This window comes from Vulpes vulpes, chromosome 3 (assembly GCF_048418805.1).
Source record: "Vulpes vulpes isolate BD-2025 chromosome 3, VulVul3, whole genome shotgun sequence".
NCBI classification, from domain to species: domain Eukaryota; kingdom Metazoa; phylum Chordata; class Mammalia; order Carnivora; family Canidae; genus Vulpes; species Vulpes vulpes.
This window is the reverse complement of record NC_132782.1, coordinates 92,905,453-92,922,524: the sequence shown is the minus strand read 5'-3', so window position 1 is coordinate 92,922,524 and position 17,072 is coordinate 92,905,453. Positions and strand designations below refer to the sequence as shown.

The 17,072-nt window shown below is 50.9% G+C and overlaps 1 protein-coding gene across 3 annotated transcripts in view; it reads right to left on the bottom strand.

Annotated features, from left to right (window-relative positions):
• Positions 1-1,260: 1,260 nt before the first annotated feature.
• CORO1A (coronin 1A) overlaps positions 1,261-17,072 on the bottom strand; it is a 52,936-nt gene continuing 37,124 nt past the window's right edge. Inside the window, exons 2-12 of one of the 3 annotated variants that reach the window (XM_072753541.1) lie at positions 10,571-10,769; positions 4,928-5,126; positions 3,639-3,761; positions 3,427-3,556; positions 3,155-3,339; positions 2,882-3,001; positions 2,559-2,663; positions 2,299-2,444; positions 2,126-2,183; positions 1,798-2,013; positions 1,261-1,482 (exon numbers count right to left, since the gene is read on the bottom strand). In XM_072753541.1, the coding sequence (XP_072609642.1) occupies positions 1,378-1,482; positions 1,798-2,013; positions 2,126-2,183; positions 2,299-2,444; positions 2,559-2,663; positions 2,882-3,001; positions 3,155-3,339; positions 3,427-3,556; positions 3,639-3,761; positions 4,928-5,126; positions 10,571-10,632 (1,449 nt within the window). In that variant the 5' untranslated portion in view covers positions 10,633-10,769 and the 3' untranslated portion in view covers positions 1,261-1,377. Of the gene's footprint in view, positions 1,483-1,797; positions 2,014-2,125; positions 2,184-2,298; positions 2,445-2,558; positions 2,664-2,881; positions 3,002-3,154; positions 3,340-3,426; positions 3,557-3,638; positions 3,762-4,927; positions 5,127-6,637; positions 6,836-10,570; positions 10,770-17,072 lie in introns of those variants that run through there. The other 2 variants (XM_026011094.2, XM_072753542.1) reach the window with 2 other exon arrangements.

Here is a 17,072-nt window from a genome sequence, read left to right as displayed (position 1 = left end):
TGGGGCCAGGGCTCTTGGGTAGTGAGGGGTTGCAGTCTTCAACCACTCTACCACTCTGATCCCGTTTTTCAGGGCCAGTTTTTTGACCCCTAAATAACCAACCCACTTCCTACCTCTCTCTTGTTCCTGTCAGAGGGAGAATGGGCTAGTAAAGCTGTAAGTCATGGTGATAATGGGTTAACCCTTCTGTGTTCCTAGGATCCTCTCCTGAACTTTCCTCAGTTCCCTTGGGCCAGGAGGAAAACTAGTGGCTAAGTATCCTCAAGTACTACTTCGCTATAAGGGCTCATATACCAACCCATGCCCGCCCCACCCCCCGCCAATGTGCAAGACAGGCTCAGGGAAGGAATGTCACTTTAAGAGGCCCAGGGTCCAGATTTTTGCTGCTCTCTTTTATCACACCTCTGATTGGATCCACTTACTGCATTCAGAGCTACAGTGCTATCCCTTCCCATTCTATAGAGCAGCTGAGACCTGGAGAGGAGTGACTTGCCCAGGTCACATGGCTTGCATAGAGATTGAGACTCAAATGGTTGTTTTTCTCCCTCTTGCTGAAGCAGGGTAGGGGGCCATGAATGAGGCACTTAGTCCTGCTGTGGTCCTGTCAGGAAGGAGGGAAGCTCTGCTGTGGCCAGGACACCCATCCCAGTCACCCTGTCCTAGCTTGGGGTCACACACTGAGCTGGGCATCAGTAGCCCACTTCTAAGCCCCAACTTGACAGGGCCTGACGGGTCTCTTCTGTCTGGATCCCAGAGTAAGGGACTGCAAGGCGGCCACACTGCAGGGAAGACTGGGAACCAGGAGGGGGAGATGGCTCCTGAGCCCAGATCTGCCTCCCACAAGCCCCTCTACTGCTCTGTGCCTCAGTGTCCTCACCTGTAAGCTTTTGCCTCACAAAAGATTCCCTGATTTTGCTCTCTTGGGCTTGCAGTTTGAAACATGCCGTGCAAGCTCCAAGTGTCATATGAGTTTTGTTTCCCCACAAGTGACAGTACAGTCGCGTGCAGCCTGTTGTGGTTGCCCAAGAAAGGCAAATTCTGAGTAACCGTGGGAATTCCTGAGGCCCCAGGCAAGGGGCCTGAGATGCTGCCAGCTCTCAATCCACAGGAACATGGGGTGGTCCCCGCCTGCCACAGCCTGTTCTTGTGGCATCCCCCAGCTCCTGCGATGGACCAATCTCATCAAGGTAACCAAGGGGGAAGTTCGAGGGCAAGTCAGTTCAGCAGACCCACCATTCATGTGACCATCAGAGTCAGAGGTACCAGAAAATAAAGCCATTTTATTATTATTTTGTATCTCCATTGTGGCCTGAGGAGAAGGGTGTGAATGGAGGGAGGGAGGTGATACCGTGGCCCCAGCTGAGGCCCTAGGGTCCTCTACTTGGCCTGGACTGTCTCCTCCAGCCTATCCAAGCGCTTCTGTAGCTCCTGCACTGTGGCTTGGAGCTTCCTCATCTCCTCCTCCAGGCGGGATATAGCATCCTGGGGGATCCAGCGCCACATCAGTACCAGCTCCACCCTGGGCTCCCCTCATGCAGGCACCCCCCTTCCCCTCTACCAGGAGCCCCAGGGCTTGGCCCTTCTGTCTTTCAGTCAGCTGCTGCCCAGACAGCTGCAAGCCAGTAAACATGAAACCTGTTCTCTGGGGCCTCAGGATTACCCACAGAGGATCCCCAATGTGAATGTAGCACGTCCCAAACATCAGCCTCCTTCCAGTGAGACAGTGACCACCTCAGTAGCAGCCCCTGCCCTATCCGTCTTCCCGTCCTGACTCCCAGGTCCCCATCCACTTCTCACCGAGCTGGGGGTCCCACTGGCCTCTGGCACTATCCTCCTGCGCCCGGTATCCAGGCCTCGGTTGACCCTCAGCTCCCGGCTCTTTGGGGGCACGTAGCCATCCTTGAGGGAAATGAGGAGGGGCCCAGCATCTCGGCCCCCGAGCCACTCCTCAGCCGTGAGGGCAGCATCAGGCCCAGCAGTGGGTGGGTAAAGGTCCTCCTGGAACAGGTCCGACTGTGGGCAAGGCCAAGGCTGGTTAAGAGAGTATCTGGGCCACACGGCTACCCTGCACCTGTGCAAGCTCAGTGCCTGGCCCAGGGCTCAGGAAGGGACATGGGGGCATCACCTTTCTAGGCACGGTCATGGCAATGGGCTCGCACCTCCGCTCATGCAGCTTGTAGAATCTGTGGGAATAAGAAGGTGAGCGGTGCCCACAGCATGCTCGGCTGGAGTTGAAGGTCCACATGGGGTCAGCACTGCCCAGGGAGCATGCTCAGGTCGGGGTCAGGGGTCAGTCACCTGGCAATCTCACACTTGTTCACCTCCAGGCCACGCTTGGGCATATAGCCCATGCCCCGCTGGGACTCCTTGGAACTGAACATGGAGAGATAGTGCAGGAAAGGGGCTTCGGAAGTGATCTCGAAGTACCGGATAGAGCTGTCTCCCTGCAGGCGGTGGACGCACACCCCAGGATCAACACCAAGATTCCTCCAGCCTGCTCCTTTCCCAGGCCTCCTCCCTCCTCCCTCCCTCCAGCCGCCCCTGCCCAACTAGGACACCTTGCCACAGAGGTAGACTATGTTGGTGTCAGGGTCAAAGAAGGGCAGCAGGACGCCGCTGCTCGTGTCCAGTTCCTGCAGGGACAGTGGCTCTTCCAGGTGCTTCTGTAGAGATGGGTGAGACAGAATGATGAACTAGGCCAAGTCGGGCCTGTGAAGAGCTCTGGGCAGGGACTCAGGGAGGGCCCTCACAGAACAACCAGCGGAAACCCCATCCCACAGAGGGTAAACTGAGGCCCATGGCTCTATAGGATCAGGCAAGTGGCAGGGCAGGGATTAAGCCTCCAGTCCAGCCTGATGGCTGCTCCCCACTCGACGCTCACCGTGTCCCACAGCGCCACCTGCCGCTCGCTCATGCGGCTGAAGCCGGTGGTCAGGATCTTTCCATCAGATACAAAGACAGCACGCACAGGCCGGGTCCCCTCATGGGGACGGTCCTTCTCCTGGAAGGAAAGGGAGGTGGCCAGTCAGGTACACACATCCTAAGCACCAGACTCCAGCTGAGGGCAAGAGAGGGCAGCATCTAGGGACCTGGCTGATGGTATGTGGAAGGGCAAAAGTCTTAGGGTCAGAGGTCACGATTCATGGCAACTCACAGCCACAACAGTGCCTTTGCGGGGCTCGATGATGCGCACGCGCTTGTCGCGGCAGGAGGTACATATGAGAGCGCCATCTCGGCTCCAGTCCACGCTGTAGATTGTGTCCGGATGCACATCGGAGCCCAGCGTCAGCACAGCTGCACCAGTGCCCACGTCCCACACCAGGATCACGTTGTCACAACCTGGGTGATATCCCCGGTGTCAGAAGCCATGAGCCTCCCACCTTTGCTGTCAGGCAACCAGCCCACCCCTCTTCGCCCCACAGGCACCTGCACTGAGCAGCACATTCTGGGCTGTGGGGTGCCAGGCTACGATGCCCACGCGTTTGGTGTGGCCCTCCAGCGTGACGACAGGCTCCCGCAGGGGCAGTGTCAGGCCCCCATCAGGGATCTCCCACACCTGCAGAGAAGGGGCGAGTGACACATGGGGGCTCCAGATGTCAGCTCCAGTGCTACAGCTCCCCCGGCCCCCCACTACTCACCATGACTGTGCAGTCCTCGGAGCCACTGGCAATGACGTTATCATTGTGCGGGCACCAGGCAATGTCCAGCACGGGGGCTGTGTGTCCACAGACCGTGGGTGCATTCTTGTCCACACGTCCAGTCTAGGGAGCACAGCAGAGCCTCTGAGGGAGGGGCTTTTGCTCACCGAACCAGATCTAACCTCCCACACCCCTCAGGGAGGCCCAGAGAGGAAGGCAGTGGAGTCCCTGGGAGGTGGGACAGGCCCTAGGGTGGGAGGGTTTGGTCTTCCACCCCCATCCCAGAGGTGTCAGGGCAACTCAGAAGGGCTGGCCATGAGAAGTGCACAACGGAAGTGCAGGGCTGGGTAACAGGGACACACTGGGTCCCAGTCCTGCCTTACTGGCCAGCTCCTGACATCCACTTTCTTGCCGATGCCCTGAGGCCTGGCACTCCCACCCCAGCTTCCTTGAACCAGGCTTCCCAGGGGATGATAGGCCAGGGCCCTGGGCAGGGGAGGTTGTATTAAGGTTAGGGTTCCCCAGGAAGTGTGGGAATGGGGATGGGTCCTTCCAACAGGATAGGGACTGGGGAAGTCTGTCATAACTGGCCCCAAGCAGGAGCAAAGGTTTGGAAATGGCTGCTTCCGGGGACAGCTGCCGCCACAGGGCTTCCTGTGTGAAGAGCTCACCCAGCTCTCGCCCCACAACCACTTCCTCTTCTCTTGGCTTTCATCAGCCCTTTTAAGGTAACAACTCAGGGCCCACGTCCCCTTCCTGTCTCACCCCTCAAGGCAAAGGAGTGTGCTGGGGGTGGGGGTCAGCAGAGCGGAAGGGGGGTTGTGAGCAGCAGGAGCAGAGGGAAGGCAGGTGTGGGGGAGGGGAGAGGGCCTTTCAGGTCCTCCCTGCTTGTAGCCTGGGGCCAGAACTGGCTGGAGCTCTGGAGGGTGATGGGGGCTCAGACTGGCCTGGCCCCAAGCCCCTCCCACCCTGTGAGCACTGCTGGGTCTGCCCAGACCCCATGGAGGCCAGGCTGCGCTCCAGAGGGGAGAAGTCCCTGGGCTAAGACTTGGGACACCTGGCCCTGGGTCTGCAGGACTCGCTATATGACCTTTCTGGTGTCACCTGAGCTTCAGTTTCCATGCGACCACTACATGTTGGAGCTGGAGGAGGCTTAAGGCTCATGTGGCCCAGCTCAGTTTTACATATGACAATGCTGCAGCCCCAGAAGGCCTGGTGACAGTCACCTAATCAGGACCAGAGGCCCCTTCAAGTGGAAGACTACTGCCCCAAGGACTCCAGGGGCTCACCTTGCCCAGGGGCAGCACCAGGAAGGCCCCTCCGCCACTGGCCTCGCAGATCAGGGCCATGAACTTGGGGTTGACAGCACAGAAGCCACTGTCCCAGGTGGTCTGTGAGACACGCACATCCTCATAGCACTGGTCAGCCTTGGCTGGTTGTCCAAACACATGGCGGAACTTGCTGGAGCGGACCACCTGCCGGCTCATCCTGGGGGGGGGAGGGGGCACGTGGGCTTGAGGTCCTTTCTCCTTTCAGGTTGACTCTGACCTTAGAGTGTTCCCCAGTCCCCCCAGGACACCCCTCAGCTGGTGTTTAGGGTCTCAGCTAACTTCCCCAGCATCTTCTCCCTGGGCTCCCTGCTCCGTCCTCTGTAACTACCATCCTGTTGCCCTCATGCTCACCTTCCTCACCCCTTGTCACTCCTGGCAAACCAGCAAGGCCTACCTTCTCTGCCCACGTAGGCCTCTGGTCTGTACCCTCAGCCTCTGTGGCAGAGCCTGGTTGGGGGGCGGCAGCACCAAGAGCCCATGTGTCGGCTGCTGCCAGACACAGCCCTTCCTCTCCGATGGCTCACCCTCCCACCCTCTGGCGGCACAGCCTGGAGGGTAGCTTCACTCCGTCACAGCAGCCACAGCTCACATTGCTCATACCCACACAGGGAGCCTCCTGAAGGCAGGGGCAGGGCTGGCCTCCCTCACCTCCTGGCACGAGGCTAGGCATCCAGGGGGAAGCAGCACGTTGACCTGCCCAGGAGGCAGGTCATCAGAATCAGGGTGGCCTCCCCAGCAGGTGTCTGGGCACCAGAAACAGGCAAATGACCTGGGTCCCACTCTCTCCTCCCCACACCTCTGCCTCTCGAGTCTGCCTGAGCAGGTGCCCCTAAGTGCCATTTCCACCCGCTCTGGAACTATGCACAGGGAGAGGTGGCACTGATTTCCCTGAGGTCCAGCGGGGCTTCCCCCACCTGGCTGGTCAGAGAGCGATTGAAGAGGATGGTGTTGCCTCTGGCTCCCCAGGCTCCAGGCTCCATCCTGAAGCCCAACTGCAGGCTCAGCGTGGGTGCCAGGCCTCTACCCCCTCCTCGATTTCACCCCTTAGACTGCCTTTGGCCCTGGCCCTTCTCGCGGGGCACCCCGCTGCCCTGGTCGGCCCTGGTCGGCTCCGGGAGGCTCCGGGCCCACCTGCCCAGACAGCAGGTGAGGAGCATGTGCGGGGCCAGAGGGATCAGTCCCGGGTCAGACCTTGGGCCTGGAGCGAGGGTAGCCCCGAAGCCAAGGCTGGGGAACAGGAAGCCATCGCCCCACCCCGCCTCCTCCCCCACTGCAGGTACCAGGCCCAGAAACCGCGGAAAGGGGAACTTGGTCTTTTCTTGTTTTGCTCTCAACCCCTTCCTGTCTCGGGGCTCGGGGCAGCCGCTCGGCTCACCCCACCCTGCCCCCACCCCCGCCCCCGCCCCGGCCGCCCGTTCCGGCGCGAGCCAGCCCCCCGCCCCCCACCTCCATCTTGGCTGCGGTGGTCCCTCACCCCGCCTGCTCCCGCGCCCCGGACGCGCAGACGGACCCTCCCGCGCACCCCCTGCCCCCCCGGCGAGTCCCCCGTCCCCGCCGCGCGCTGACAGCCCCGCCGCCCCCGCGGCCGCCTCCCGCCCGGCTCACGCCTGCCCCACAGGTGGCCCAGGGCAGCGATGCCCGGCGCCTCGCCCGGGGACCCGGGCTTACCTGCCGCCGAGAGAGGAGGGACCCCCCGGATAGAGGAGGGAGAGAGGAGGAGGAGGAGGAGGAGGAGGAGGAGGAAGGCGCTGGCGGAGCCAGAGGCTGCCCGCTGAGGATGCTCTTGTCAAGACAATGAATGAGAAGCGCCGCTGCCCGCCTCCTTAGGGGTGGCAGCGCCCCTTTGGGCGGAGCTCCTGAAGGGACAAGCCCTCCCCGGGGCGGAGGCACCGCCCCCGCCCCCAGCCCGCGGCCGCCCCTCCCTCCGCCCCGCCCGGCCGCGCCTGCCAACTCCCAACCCAAACAGATGCTGCCGGCCACTCGCTGACAATCTAATCGGCACTTTTGTAATGTCAAAATGCAAAAATACCCTGTTCCTTCTTCCCTCCTTCAGTCCGTCCCCAGCCCACTCACCATCCTGTCCCTGGCGTTCGCAGAAGCGCCCATCAGGCCCCCACGCCCACCCCCGGCTAAGGCTGAGCTGCCTTCCTCCCCACCCCCCTCCCAGACGAGGAACGGAGAGGAGGGGAGCCCTGGGGTCTCGTCTAGGCTCCTCCGTTTACAAACGGTGGCCTCGGGAGAGTCACTTCTCTGCCATCTCAGGTCTTCACCCTGGAGCACCTCTGCCTCGCCTACCTCACAGGGAACAAATGAATTACTCTGGCATTCTGGAGGCTTCTTGGGGCAGGAGCGGCAGAGGTCAATGAGTCAGGGTCAGGTTCCTGCCCCCAGAGGGCTCTCAGCCTCCCAGAGGGAGAGGAGAGAAGGAGGGCTCCAGGGATGCCAAGCAGAGTAGAAGCCAGACTGCATACTCAAGAGGAAGGAGGAAAAAAAAAAAAAAAGAGGAAGGAGGAATCCATCGTCGCCCTTGGATTTGGAGAAGGCGTCAGGGAGGTGGCGATGCAGAGGGCAAGACAGGCATACTCCAGAAGCAGAATGCTTTCTGAGTTTGGCTCCTGGTTGTCACACTACTGAGTGACCAGGGCAGGATACTTAACCTCCCTCGGCCTCAGTTTCTCCCTCTATAGGAGTCCTACCTAACTCGAGAGGTTATAGGGGGAAGCAAAGCTTTATGCACCTCCTCTTGGGTGTAGCAAGTGCTTAATAAATGTTGGCTCTCCCCATGATCACTGGGTATTTGGGCTGACAGCTCCATATGAGGGGCGCTGGGACAGTGTATCTGTTGGGTGTTGCTGGTCCACCATCTTACCAAACCCTCTTTACTGATGGCCACCTCTGGATTTTCCTTTGGGGGACCAACCTTTCCTCACTGGCAGTCCCTGAAGTTCAAGAGGGGGTCCAGGGTGGGCAGAGGGCCACAGTTCCCCAGTCAAAGCAATCTTTTTTGATTGGTTTAAGGATGGGCACTTGATTCAAGGCTATGTAATAAGCAGACTGGTTGAAGCTGCAAGAAAAAAAAACCCCTCTTTCCACTGGGGGTTAGTAAGCTGATTGGCTATAAGACCGGCACTAGTAGTGACCATCTGGTCACCATCTAGGAAAAGCTGGCAGCAATCATCAGCCCACACAGCTGCAAAATCGAGATATGAAGACTGACATATTCTTTTTTTTTTTAAGATTTATTTATTTATTGATTCATGATAGAAGGGGGGGGGCAGAGACACAAGCAGAGGGAGAAGCAAGCTCCATGCCGGGACCCCGACACGGGACTCGATCCCGGGATTCCAGGATCGCGCCCTAGGCCAAAGGCAGGTGCCAAACTACTGAGCCACCCAGGGATCCCCAAGACTGACATATTCTTGACATCAGTTGAGTACCTAGATCAAGCTGTGCCTGAACTCCTTAACCTTTCTGTCACAGTGCATATTCTGACACATAATTTTTTTTCCCACATAAGCCATTAATTTTGAGTTGGATTTCTGGCACTTAAACTGAAAGAGTCCTGATGGGTACATCCACTACGGAGAGAGACAGGACTGCCCTCAAGAGGCTGTAGAACATGATGGAGTCAGAGCCGGAGAACTGCAGCTTCACCATGTCCTGCTTTCTGGGGAAAGTGACATTTCCTCACCTGTAAAAGGTGCACAGCATTGTTCACTTTCTAGAATGTGTACCCATCCCTCAGCTTCAACAATTATCAACACATGGCCAAATGTTGATTCATTTCTTCTTCCACATTATTTTCTTGGCATCCATCAAAACAAATCCTAGACACCATAGCATTTCAACTTAAATACATTAGTATGCCTTTCTAACAAATAAAGACTCCTTTAAAATCTCTTAGAGGGTAGCCCAGGTGGCTCAGCAGTTTAGCGCCACCTTCAGCCCAGGGTATGATCCTGGAGACCTGGGATCGAGTCCCACGTCGGGCTCACTGCATGGAGCCTGCTTCTCCCTCTGCTTGTGTCTCTGCCTCTCTCTCTCTCTCTCTCTCTCTCTCATGAATAAATAAATAAAATCTTAAAAAAATAAATAAAATCTCTTAGAATTTTTCATAAAATTGAATTGACTTTATAGATTAATTGAGGAATGATATTGAGACTTCCATCCATGAATGTAGTATATTTGTCCACATATTTATGTCTTCTGTTATGTCCTTTAATATAATTTTATAATTTTCTCTGTAAAGGTCTTATATTTCATTAGATTTTTTTCCCCAATAGGCATATTATAGTTTTGTTGCTATTTTGAATGGATTCTTCTTATTTGGGTTGTAACCATGTTTTCTTTTTTTCCTTCTAAAGATCAACTTTGGGATCCCTGGGTGGCGCAGCGGTTTGGCGCCTGCCTTTGGCCCAGGGCGCGATCCTGGAGACCCGGGATCGAATCCCACATCGGGCTCCCGGTGCATGGAGCCTGCTTCTCCCTCTGCCTGTGTCTCTGTCTCTCTCTCTCTGTGACTATCATAAATAAATAAAGATTTTAAAAAAATGTTTAAAAAAAAATAAAATAAAGATCAACTTTGTTTCCAATAAAATACATCTTTCTTTCCATACAACAAAACACACTCATTTTAAGTGCATGGTTCCATTAGTTTGACAAATGTATATACCCAAGTAATAGTCACCATAATCAAGATATGAAATATTTCCATTTCCCCTAAAATTTCCCTGATGCCCTTCTACAACCAATCCTTATCCTCAGCCCCAGACAACCACTGATCTGCTTTTTGTCAGTATAGAATTTTCTATGCAAATAAAATCCTACAGTATGGGTCTGGCTTTTTTCATTCAGCATGTTTTGAGATTCACCATGTAACTGTATGTCACATAAGAATTTTTATTTTACCCAAGCACAATACCATTATGTAATACATAATTACACCTAAAAAATGTTAGCAATAATTTCTTATGTTCACCTTTACATGATTACCTAAAAAAAAAAAAAAAAAAGACTCAGCAGTCAATCTTAATATCACTTAAAGTAGGATAAGCAGACATTATGTATCTCCTATAAAATGATGCAATAAGCATGTAGTAGTACCTCTGTAGTATTGTTACCAAAATCATCATTATCATCATCACCAGCATCTTGAATCTAATCAAGCCTCTAGCTCTATTAGCCTGTATGAAATAAGGGGGATAGAATAACAGGTTAAATAATACCATGAGGAAGCAATTACGTCTACAATGTGAAAATGTGTGGATCTAGAAATGTGTGAAAATTTTATAGGACAAATTACTTGGTTTCAACAAATAAATGGCATTAAAAGAAAAGGAAGGAAAACAGTAAGTCTTTAAAAATGTCAATCAACTGTCATATTTGGGCTTTCTTTGGATCCTGATTCAACCATAAAAGAAGATTTTTAAAATTAGCATCTGTCACTTAAAACCAAAAGAGTCCTGACTTCTCCAGGCAGCACTAGGTACCCGGTGCAGCACTAACATTCCATTGCTGGGGTCTCAGGAGCCCTGTGAGCTATTTTACTGTTCTTCTTTTCCAGGTGACGAAATTGAGGTTCAGAGGAGATGAATGACTTACCTAAGGTCATGCAAACTGGGATTCAAATACAAATATGCTGACTCTGGAACCCAGGAGTCCATTCAAACTGTCCAGGCAACCCTCTCAGAGCAGATGGGTTTACAAACTGAAAGGCAGGTGGGACGGCAAGCCAGGAAGAAGCACGGTGGACACTCCATAGGTGATGCAATGGATGAATGATGCCATATTAAAACTGGGTCTTAAAAAAAAAAAAAAAAACTGGGTCTTGGAGATGCCTAGGTGGCTCAGCAGTTTAGTATCAGCCTTTGACTCAGGTCATGATTCCAGGGTCCCGGGATTGAGTCTCACATCAGGCTCCCAAGGGAGCCTGCTTCTCCCTCTGCCTATGTCTCTGCCTCTCATGAATAAATAAAATATTTTTTAAAAAATAAAAATAAAATTTGGTTTTGAATAAAAGTTTGCCAAACAGAGAAGGGAAAGGATAAGGGGAAAGTAATTCCAGTGAAGGCAAGGAAGAGACAAGGACATTGTAGGGAATGGTGAGCTCTTCACCTTGGCCAAAGCCTCAGGTGCCTGGGGTGAAGGGGAAGGTGGTAAAGCTGGGAGGATCAGCAGGAGGCAGATCAGGAGGGCTCTCAACCCATGTCTTCTCAAGGAGTTTGTTCCTAAGACAAGGAGAAGTGCACACAAGTCTCTAAGCAAAGAACTGATGGGGTCTCGCGTGCAAGGGGTCCCTCTGATAGTCTGGTCCCTTGCTCCTCTGGCTCCCCAGCCTCCTCTCAGCTGGTCTTCCAGCTGCCTTTAGGTTCACTCTGACCCACATTCAAGAACGAGTCCCTGCAGGAGGCATATAAGGATGCCTTTCCCACAGGCTCAGGCCTAAGCCAACCTTGCCAGACGCTTCTGGCTGGCCGTCTGCTCAGGCTGCCTTTCTCACATTTACGAGATGATCATCACTCCTCTTTTATGGAGAAAAGAAGTGAGAACTCCTTCAACCCCTCCACTCCCACCAACAACAGCACCTCCAGTCCCTATAAATAGTCACAGACTGTCACCACAGAGATGTCCTACTTGGGCTCTGGGCTCACTCCTCCTTCTTGGGACACACCCCATTTCTTCAGCGGCCTCACTCTGTCCCTCAACCCTTGCACTGCCAAGTTCTACTCTCCACGGACCCCTTCTCTTGGGTGTGTACAAAGGCTCTGCGCCTTTGGGGGAGCCTCTTTCAACTTGGCAGCTTCAAACCACTTCCCTATCTCACTCCTGCCCTTCACCATCAAGTTTCTTGAAAGAACTGTTTACGCTTACTGCCCTCACTTCCTCATCTTCTATTTACTCCTCCACTTATGTGAGTCTGGCTCCAGTTCCCACCATCAAACACAGACTTGCCCTCACCAAGGCCACCGATAACCTCCTGATCATGAAATCAACTGTTTTGGTGATCATCTGATGTCCCCTGACTACTTTTCTTGGTGTCCCTCTCCTGCTTCTTTGCGTTGCTCTGCAGCTCTCTCAACTGCCTGCAGAGCAACTCCCTTTGCTTGGCTTGTGGAGTGCTCCCAGGGCTCTGCTTCTTCTGGCTCTCAGAATCCCCACACTATCTCATCCACATCTGCACCTGTGTTCCATAGTTCTGACGTCTCCACCTGCACATCCTGTTAGCACTTCAGGGAGGGCCTCCCAGAGGAAGAGGTCTTGACCTCGAATCTCTCCTTTTCCGTCTGTGCCCAGCACCCCTGTCTGAGTTGTGTTGCTTGGACCATTGCACTAGTTCTCTGACTAGTGACCACACTCTGATTCCTCTTTTATGGCATGGCCAGAGTCACCTTCATGATCATAATATGCCTACCCTAAAAAACCCTATCAGTTCCTCAAACAAAAAAGCTGAAACTCCCCCAGCACCATGTATAAAGCCCATCCTGATCTTCCTCTTCTTGCTATTCATCGTTAACCAAAGCCAACACACTCCCTCACTCCTCTGGTCCAGAGGCTGGACCCTCAGATGTCTACAAGGGGAGGAGAGAAGACAGCTGGTCCAGTTACCTGTTGCAGAGTAAAATACTCCAAAATTTAACACTATTAGTGCTCAAAGTTAGTGTTAGACTCTCATTATTCTAGGGTTTTGAGAGGGAGTGTGCCAAGAGAGAGCACCTCAAGATGGTAAGCCAGGTGATGGACAGGGGTCCTTTTACCACATTCTACTATTAAGCAGTCACATGACCAGCCCAGATTCCAGGGGAGAAGAATTTGACTCTTCCTTTTGATGCAGTGGAGAGTCAGAGATTTTGCAGCCATCTTAATGAATGGGGTACAGAGGACTGGAGGGTAACATGAGCAGTTGATGTGGGTCAGGTGAACTACAACAGAGAGTGGAGGGGCTGTGGCTGCACTAGCCCTTTGTTACCACTCAGGAATGTGGGCCCTGTGAAGCTAAACCCAATTTTTCAAGACAAGTTAGAAATATGGATTTTTATATGAAAGCTCCAGATCTTTCATGTTGGCAGCTAATTCAAAAATTTCTAAAAATGTTATATGAGCAAAACTAAATATGTCTTTGGTTTGGATGTGGTTTTTCTGGCTAGCAATTTTTTGGACTCTGTTCTTTGCCCTTGGCACAGGACTGAAATCTCTTACTCTGTGTTTGTTACCAAACTCTTCTGTACCTTACTTATCCTTTTAAGACACGGGTCCAAACTCCTTTCTCTGTGAAGCCTTCCCCGCCCCACCCTCCCCCACACTGCCACTCCTAGACTGGTTTCTTTTCTCCTCTGTGCCAGTGACCCCTGGTGCCTTTCTCTATCAAGGTAATTCATATATTGGAGTTTTATTTCTCCAGCATAGGGCCCAACATTCAATAAAAAAAAAAAAAAAAAAAAAAAATTCTTTCTTTCCCAATACTGCTAATCAACCACCAACTCATATACACTCTACCTTCACCATTTTTCTTTCCTGGCCGGTCCACTGCCATTATCCCTGTTCAACCCCTCCTCACTTCTGCCCAGAATGATTCCAAGAGCCTCCCCAATCCCAATCTCCTCCACTGCCTTCAATCCCTGTCCCTTAGCCAGACTCCTTTTCCTAATGCACAGCTCTGACCATGTCAGTCCCATTTCCTTTATTCTTCAGAATAGAATCCACTCCAGGGACTGGGTTAGAGGACCTAAGTTTTGTGCCTGTCCATTATCTCTGGTCCAGGAGTGGAAGTAGCACCAATCAATGTCAGCTTTGGGTGTTTTTCTTCTGGAGTCATTTCTGTCACTATGTGAGGAAAGCCTTCCTGAGAATGAGGCCAACGAAGTGGGAGTGAGGTGTGGGGACAAAAAATGATACAGAGTGATTTGATGATTTTGCTGAGCCCCTTGATCTAATTGTGCCTGAAGACAAATACATTCCAGGTTTTCCAGTTCTCAGAGTCACAGTGAGATAAACAGCCTGTTGGCTAAGCTCAGGGGCCTGCTTTGACTAATCTGAAAAGCAGAAGTGATATGCACATAAAGCAAAGGACATTCAGCAAAGAAGGCCCCAGCTTGATTTATTTATTTCCAACATGCTGCATTTTCAAAGAACCAGACCCATCACGGACCAACTTCCATTTTGGAACCAAATTCACCACACATGGGAGCTCTAGGGAGAATTTTATTCCAAAGCCTTGTCAGCCCCAGGTAGGGTCTCTTCAAATGATACAAATCCCTCCTGTAGTCTCCTTTGGAGGTTCTTCAATAGAATTTTGGGACATTAACACTAGAAGTGACCTTTTCCCTTCCTTCTTTTTATGGGTGATGAAACTAAGGCCCAGAGACCAATTAGTTAGAGTCTGAACAAAACTTGTAAAATCAGGGTGGAAAGTAAAATCACAAAGTAAAATCAGGGTGGAAGAAAGAACAGTGCCTGGCAGGTAAAAACACACATGAAACCGCATGATTTAGGTAGGTACAGTCACTGAATCATCTATGTTTCTGATAATATAGGAGTCTCATTGTACATGAATATTAGGATAATGAGATTTTGGATTTTTTTGACTTTAGATTTTTTTAAATTTATTTATTCATGAGACACATACACAGAGAGAGAGAGAGAGAGGCAGAGACATAGGCAGAGGGAGAAGTAGGCTCCCTGCAAGGAGCCCAATGTGGGATTCAATCCCGGGACTCCAGGATCACGCCCCCGGGCCGGAGGCAGGTGCTCAACCCCAGGTGTCCCATTGGGTAATGAGATTCTGAACAGTAGTTACAGAAGTTGTTCTTATGTTGTTATCAGAATTTCAGAAAAGCATGTGTGCCTTTTTTCATTGCTAGAAGGCAATGTATATAAATATAAATACATACATAAATATTACACACACACAATTGCAGTACTACTTAAAAGCTAGAAAGACTAAATCCATTAGAAGAAACTGAGGGCTAAAGAGTCAAGTAACCTCTAAATTCACCAATAAGTTAGTGGCAGAGTCCAAAATTCAAGTCAATGATTTTTCTCACCATATCCTAGCTGTTTCTGATGGTGAAGTAGACATTTGTTGGTTTTCCCCGATCATTACCATATAGAATAGATGTGATTCTATTCCTATTCCTAGTCTATACTCTAGTAACAGGAACCAGAATTTCCTTTGGAAGTCTGTCGTGGTGCTATGATGGTTGCCTACCAAAACCCCCATTTTGGGAATCCCTGGGTGGTTCAGCGGTTTAGCGTCTGCCTTTGGCCTAGGGCGTGATCCTGGAGTCCCGGGATCGAGTCCCACGTCGGGCTCCCTGCGTGGAGCCTGCTTCTCCCTCTGCCTGTGTCTCTGCCTCTCTCTCTCTCTGTGTCTTTCATGAGTAAATAAATAAAAATCCTAAAAAAAAAAAAAAAAAAAAAAAAAAAACAGAAACATTTTGCTCCAAATGATTCAATCATGGAAACCCTATCGCTCCTGCTAGTGATTGGTTCAGAAATGATCATTTGTCTTAAACTAGCCAATGAGACCAGAAGTCATTAGGGGTGGCTTCATGGAAAGATGTCCTTACTCACAAGAAAAGATACACTGATGGGATCCCGGGGTGGTGCAGTGGTTTAGTGCCTGCCTTTGGCCCAGGGCCTGATCCTGGAGACCCAGGATTGAATCCCACGTCAGGCTCCCGGTGCATGGAGCCTGCTTCTCCCTCTGCCTGTGTCTCTGCCTCTCTCTCTGTGTGACTATCATAAATAAATAAAAAATTTAAAAAAAGAAAAGATACACTGGTGATTGCTTTCTTCTAAAACTTGTAATTATTTGACTCCTTCCTTATAGTCACCTTAGTAAGTATGAAATGGAGTCTCATTGTGGTTCTCCTTTTTTTTTTTTTTTAAGATTTATTTATTTATTCATGAGAGATACACAGGGAGAGGCAGAGACATAGGCAGAGGGAGAAGCAGGCCCTCGCAGGGAGCCTGATACAGGACTTGATCCTGGACCTCAGGATCACAACCTGAGCCAAAGGCACACGCTCAACTGCTGAGCCACCCAGGCATCTCTTGTGCTTCTTATGTTCATTTCCCTTATGTACTTATTGGCCATTTGTATATTTTTTCTTTTTCTTTCTTTTTTTTTTTTTTTTTGCATATTTTCTTTGGAGCAACGTCTATTCAGATCTTTTGTTTACTCTCAATTGGCCTTTTTATTATTTTTTTTAAAGATTTTATTTATTTATTCATGAGAGACACAGAGAGAGAGAGTCAGAGACACAGGTAGAGGGAGAAGCAGGCTCCATGCAGGGAGCTTGACATGGGACTCAGTCCTCGGACTCCAGGATCACACCCTGGACTGAAGGCTGCGCTAAACTGCAGCCTGAGCCACCCAGGCTGCCCCTGGCCTGTCTTTTTATTTTTATTTTAGTCTTTTATTTATTTATTTTTAAAGATTTTATTTATTTATTCATAAGAGACACAGACAGAAAGAGAGAGAGAGAGAGAGAGAGAGAGGCAGAGGGGGAGCAGGCTCCAAGCAGGGAGCCCAATGCAGGACTTGATCCTGGGACTCCAGGATCACCACCCGGGTCGAAGGCAAGTGCCAAATCGCTGAGCCACCCAGGGAATCCCTGGCCTGTCTTTTTAATACCGAATTTAAATTTTAGATATCTGGATATATTTTGGATATAAATTCTTATAAGATGAATGATTTGCAAATTATTTTCTATGCTGTGAGTTGTTTTCTCACTTTCTTGATGGCATCTTTTGCAGATCAGAAATTTTAAATTTTCATGAAATCCAAGTTATCTGTTTTTTCTTTTGTCGCTTATGCTTTTGGTGACATGTCTAAGAAACCACTGCCAAATTCAAGGCCATGGAGACTTATCCCTATGTTTTTCTCCAAAAGTTTTACAGTTTTAGCTTTTACATGCAAGCTTTTGATTGATTTTGAGTTAATTTTTGTATATGGTATGAGGAAGCATGTCTAAATTCATTCTTTGCATATGTGTATACAATTATGCTAGAACCATTTGTTCAATGACTCTTTTTCCTCCATTGAATTATCTTGGCATCCTTGTGAAGAGCCTATTGACCACAGATATATGAGTTTATTTCT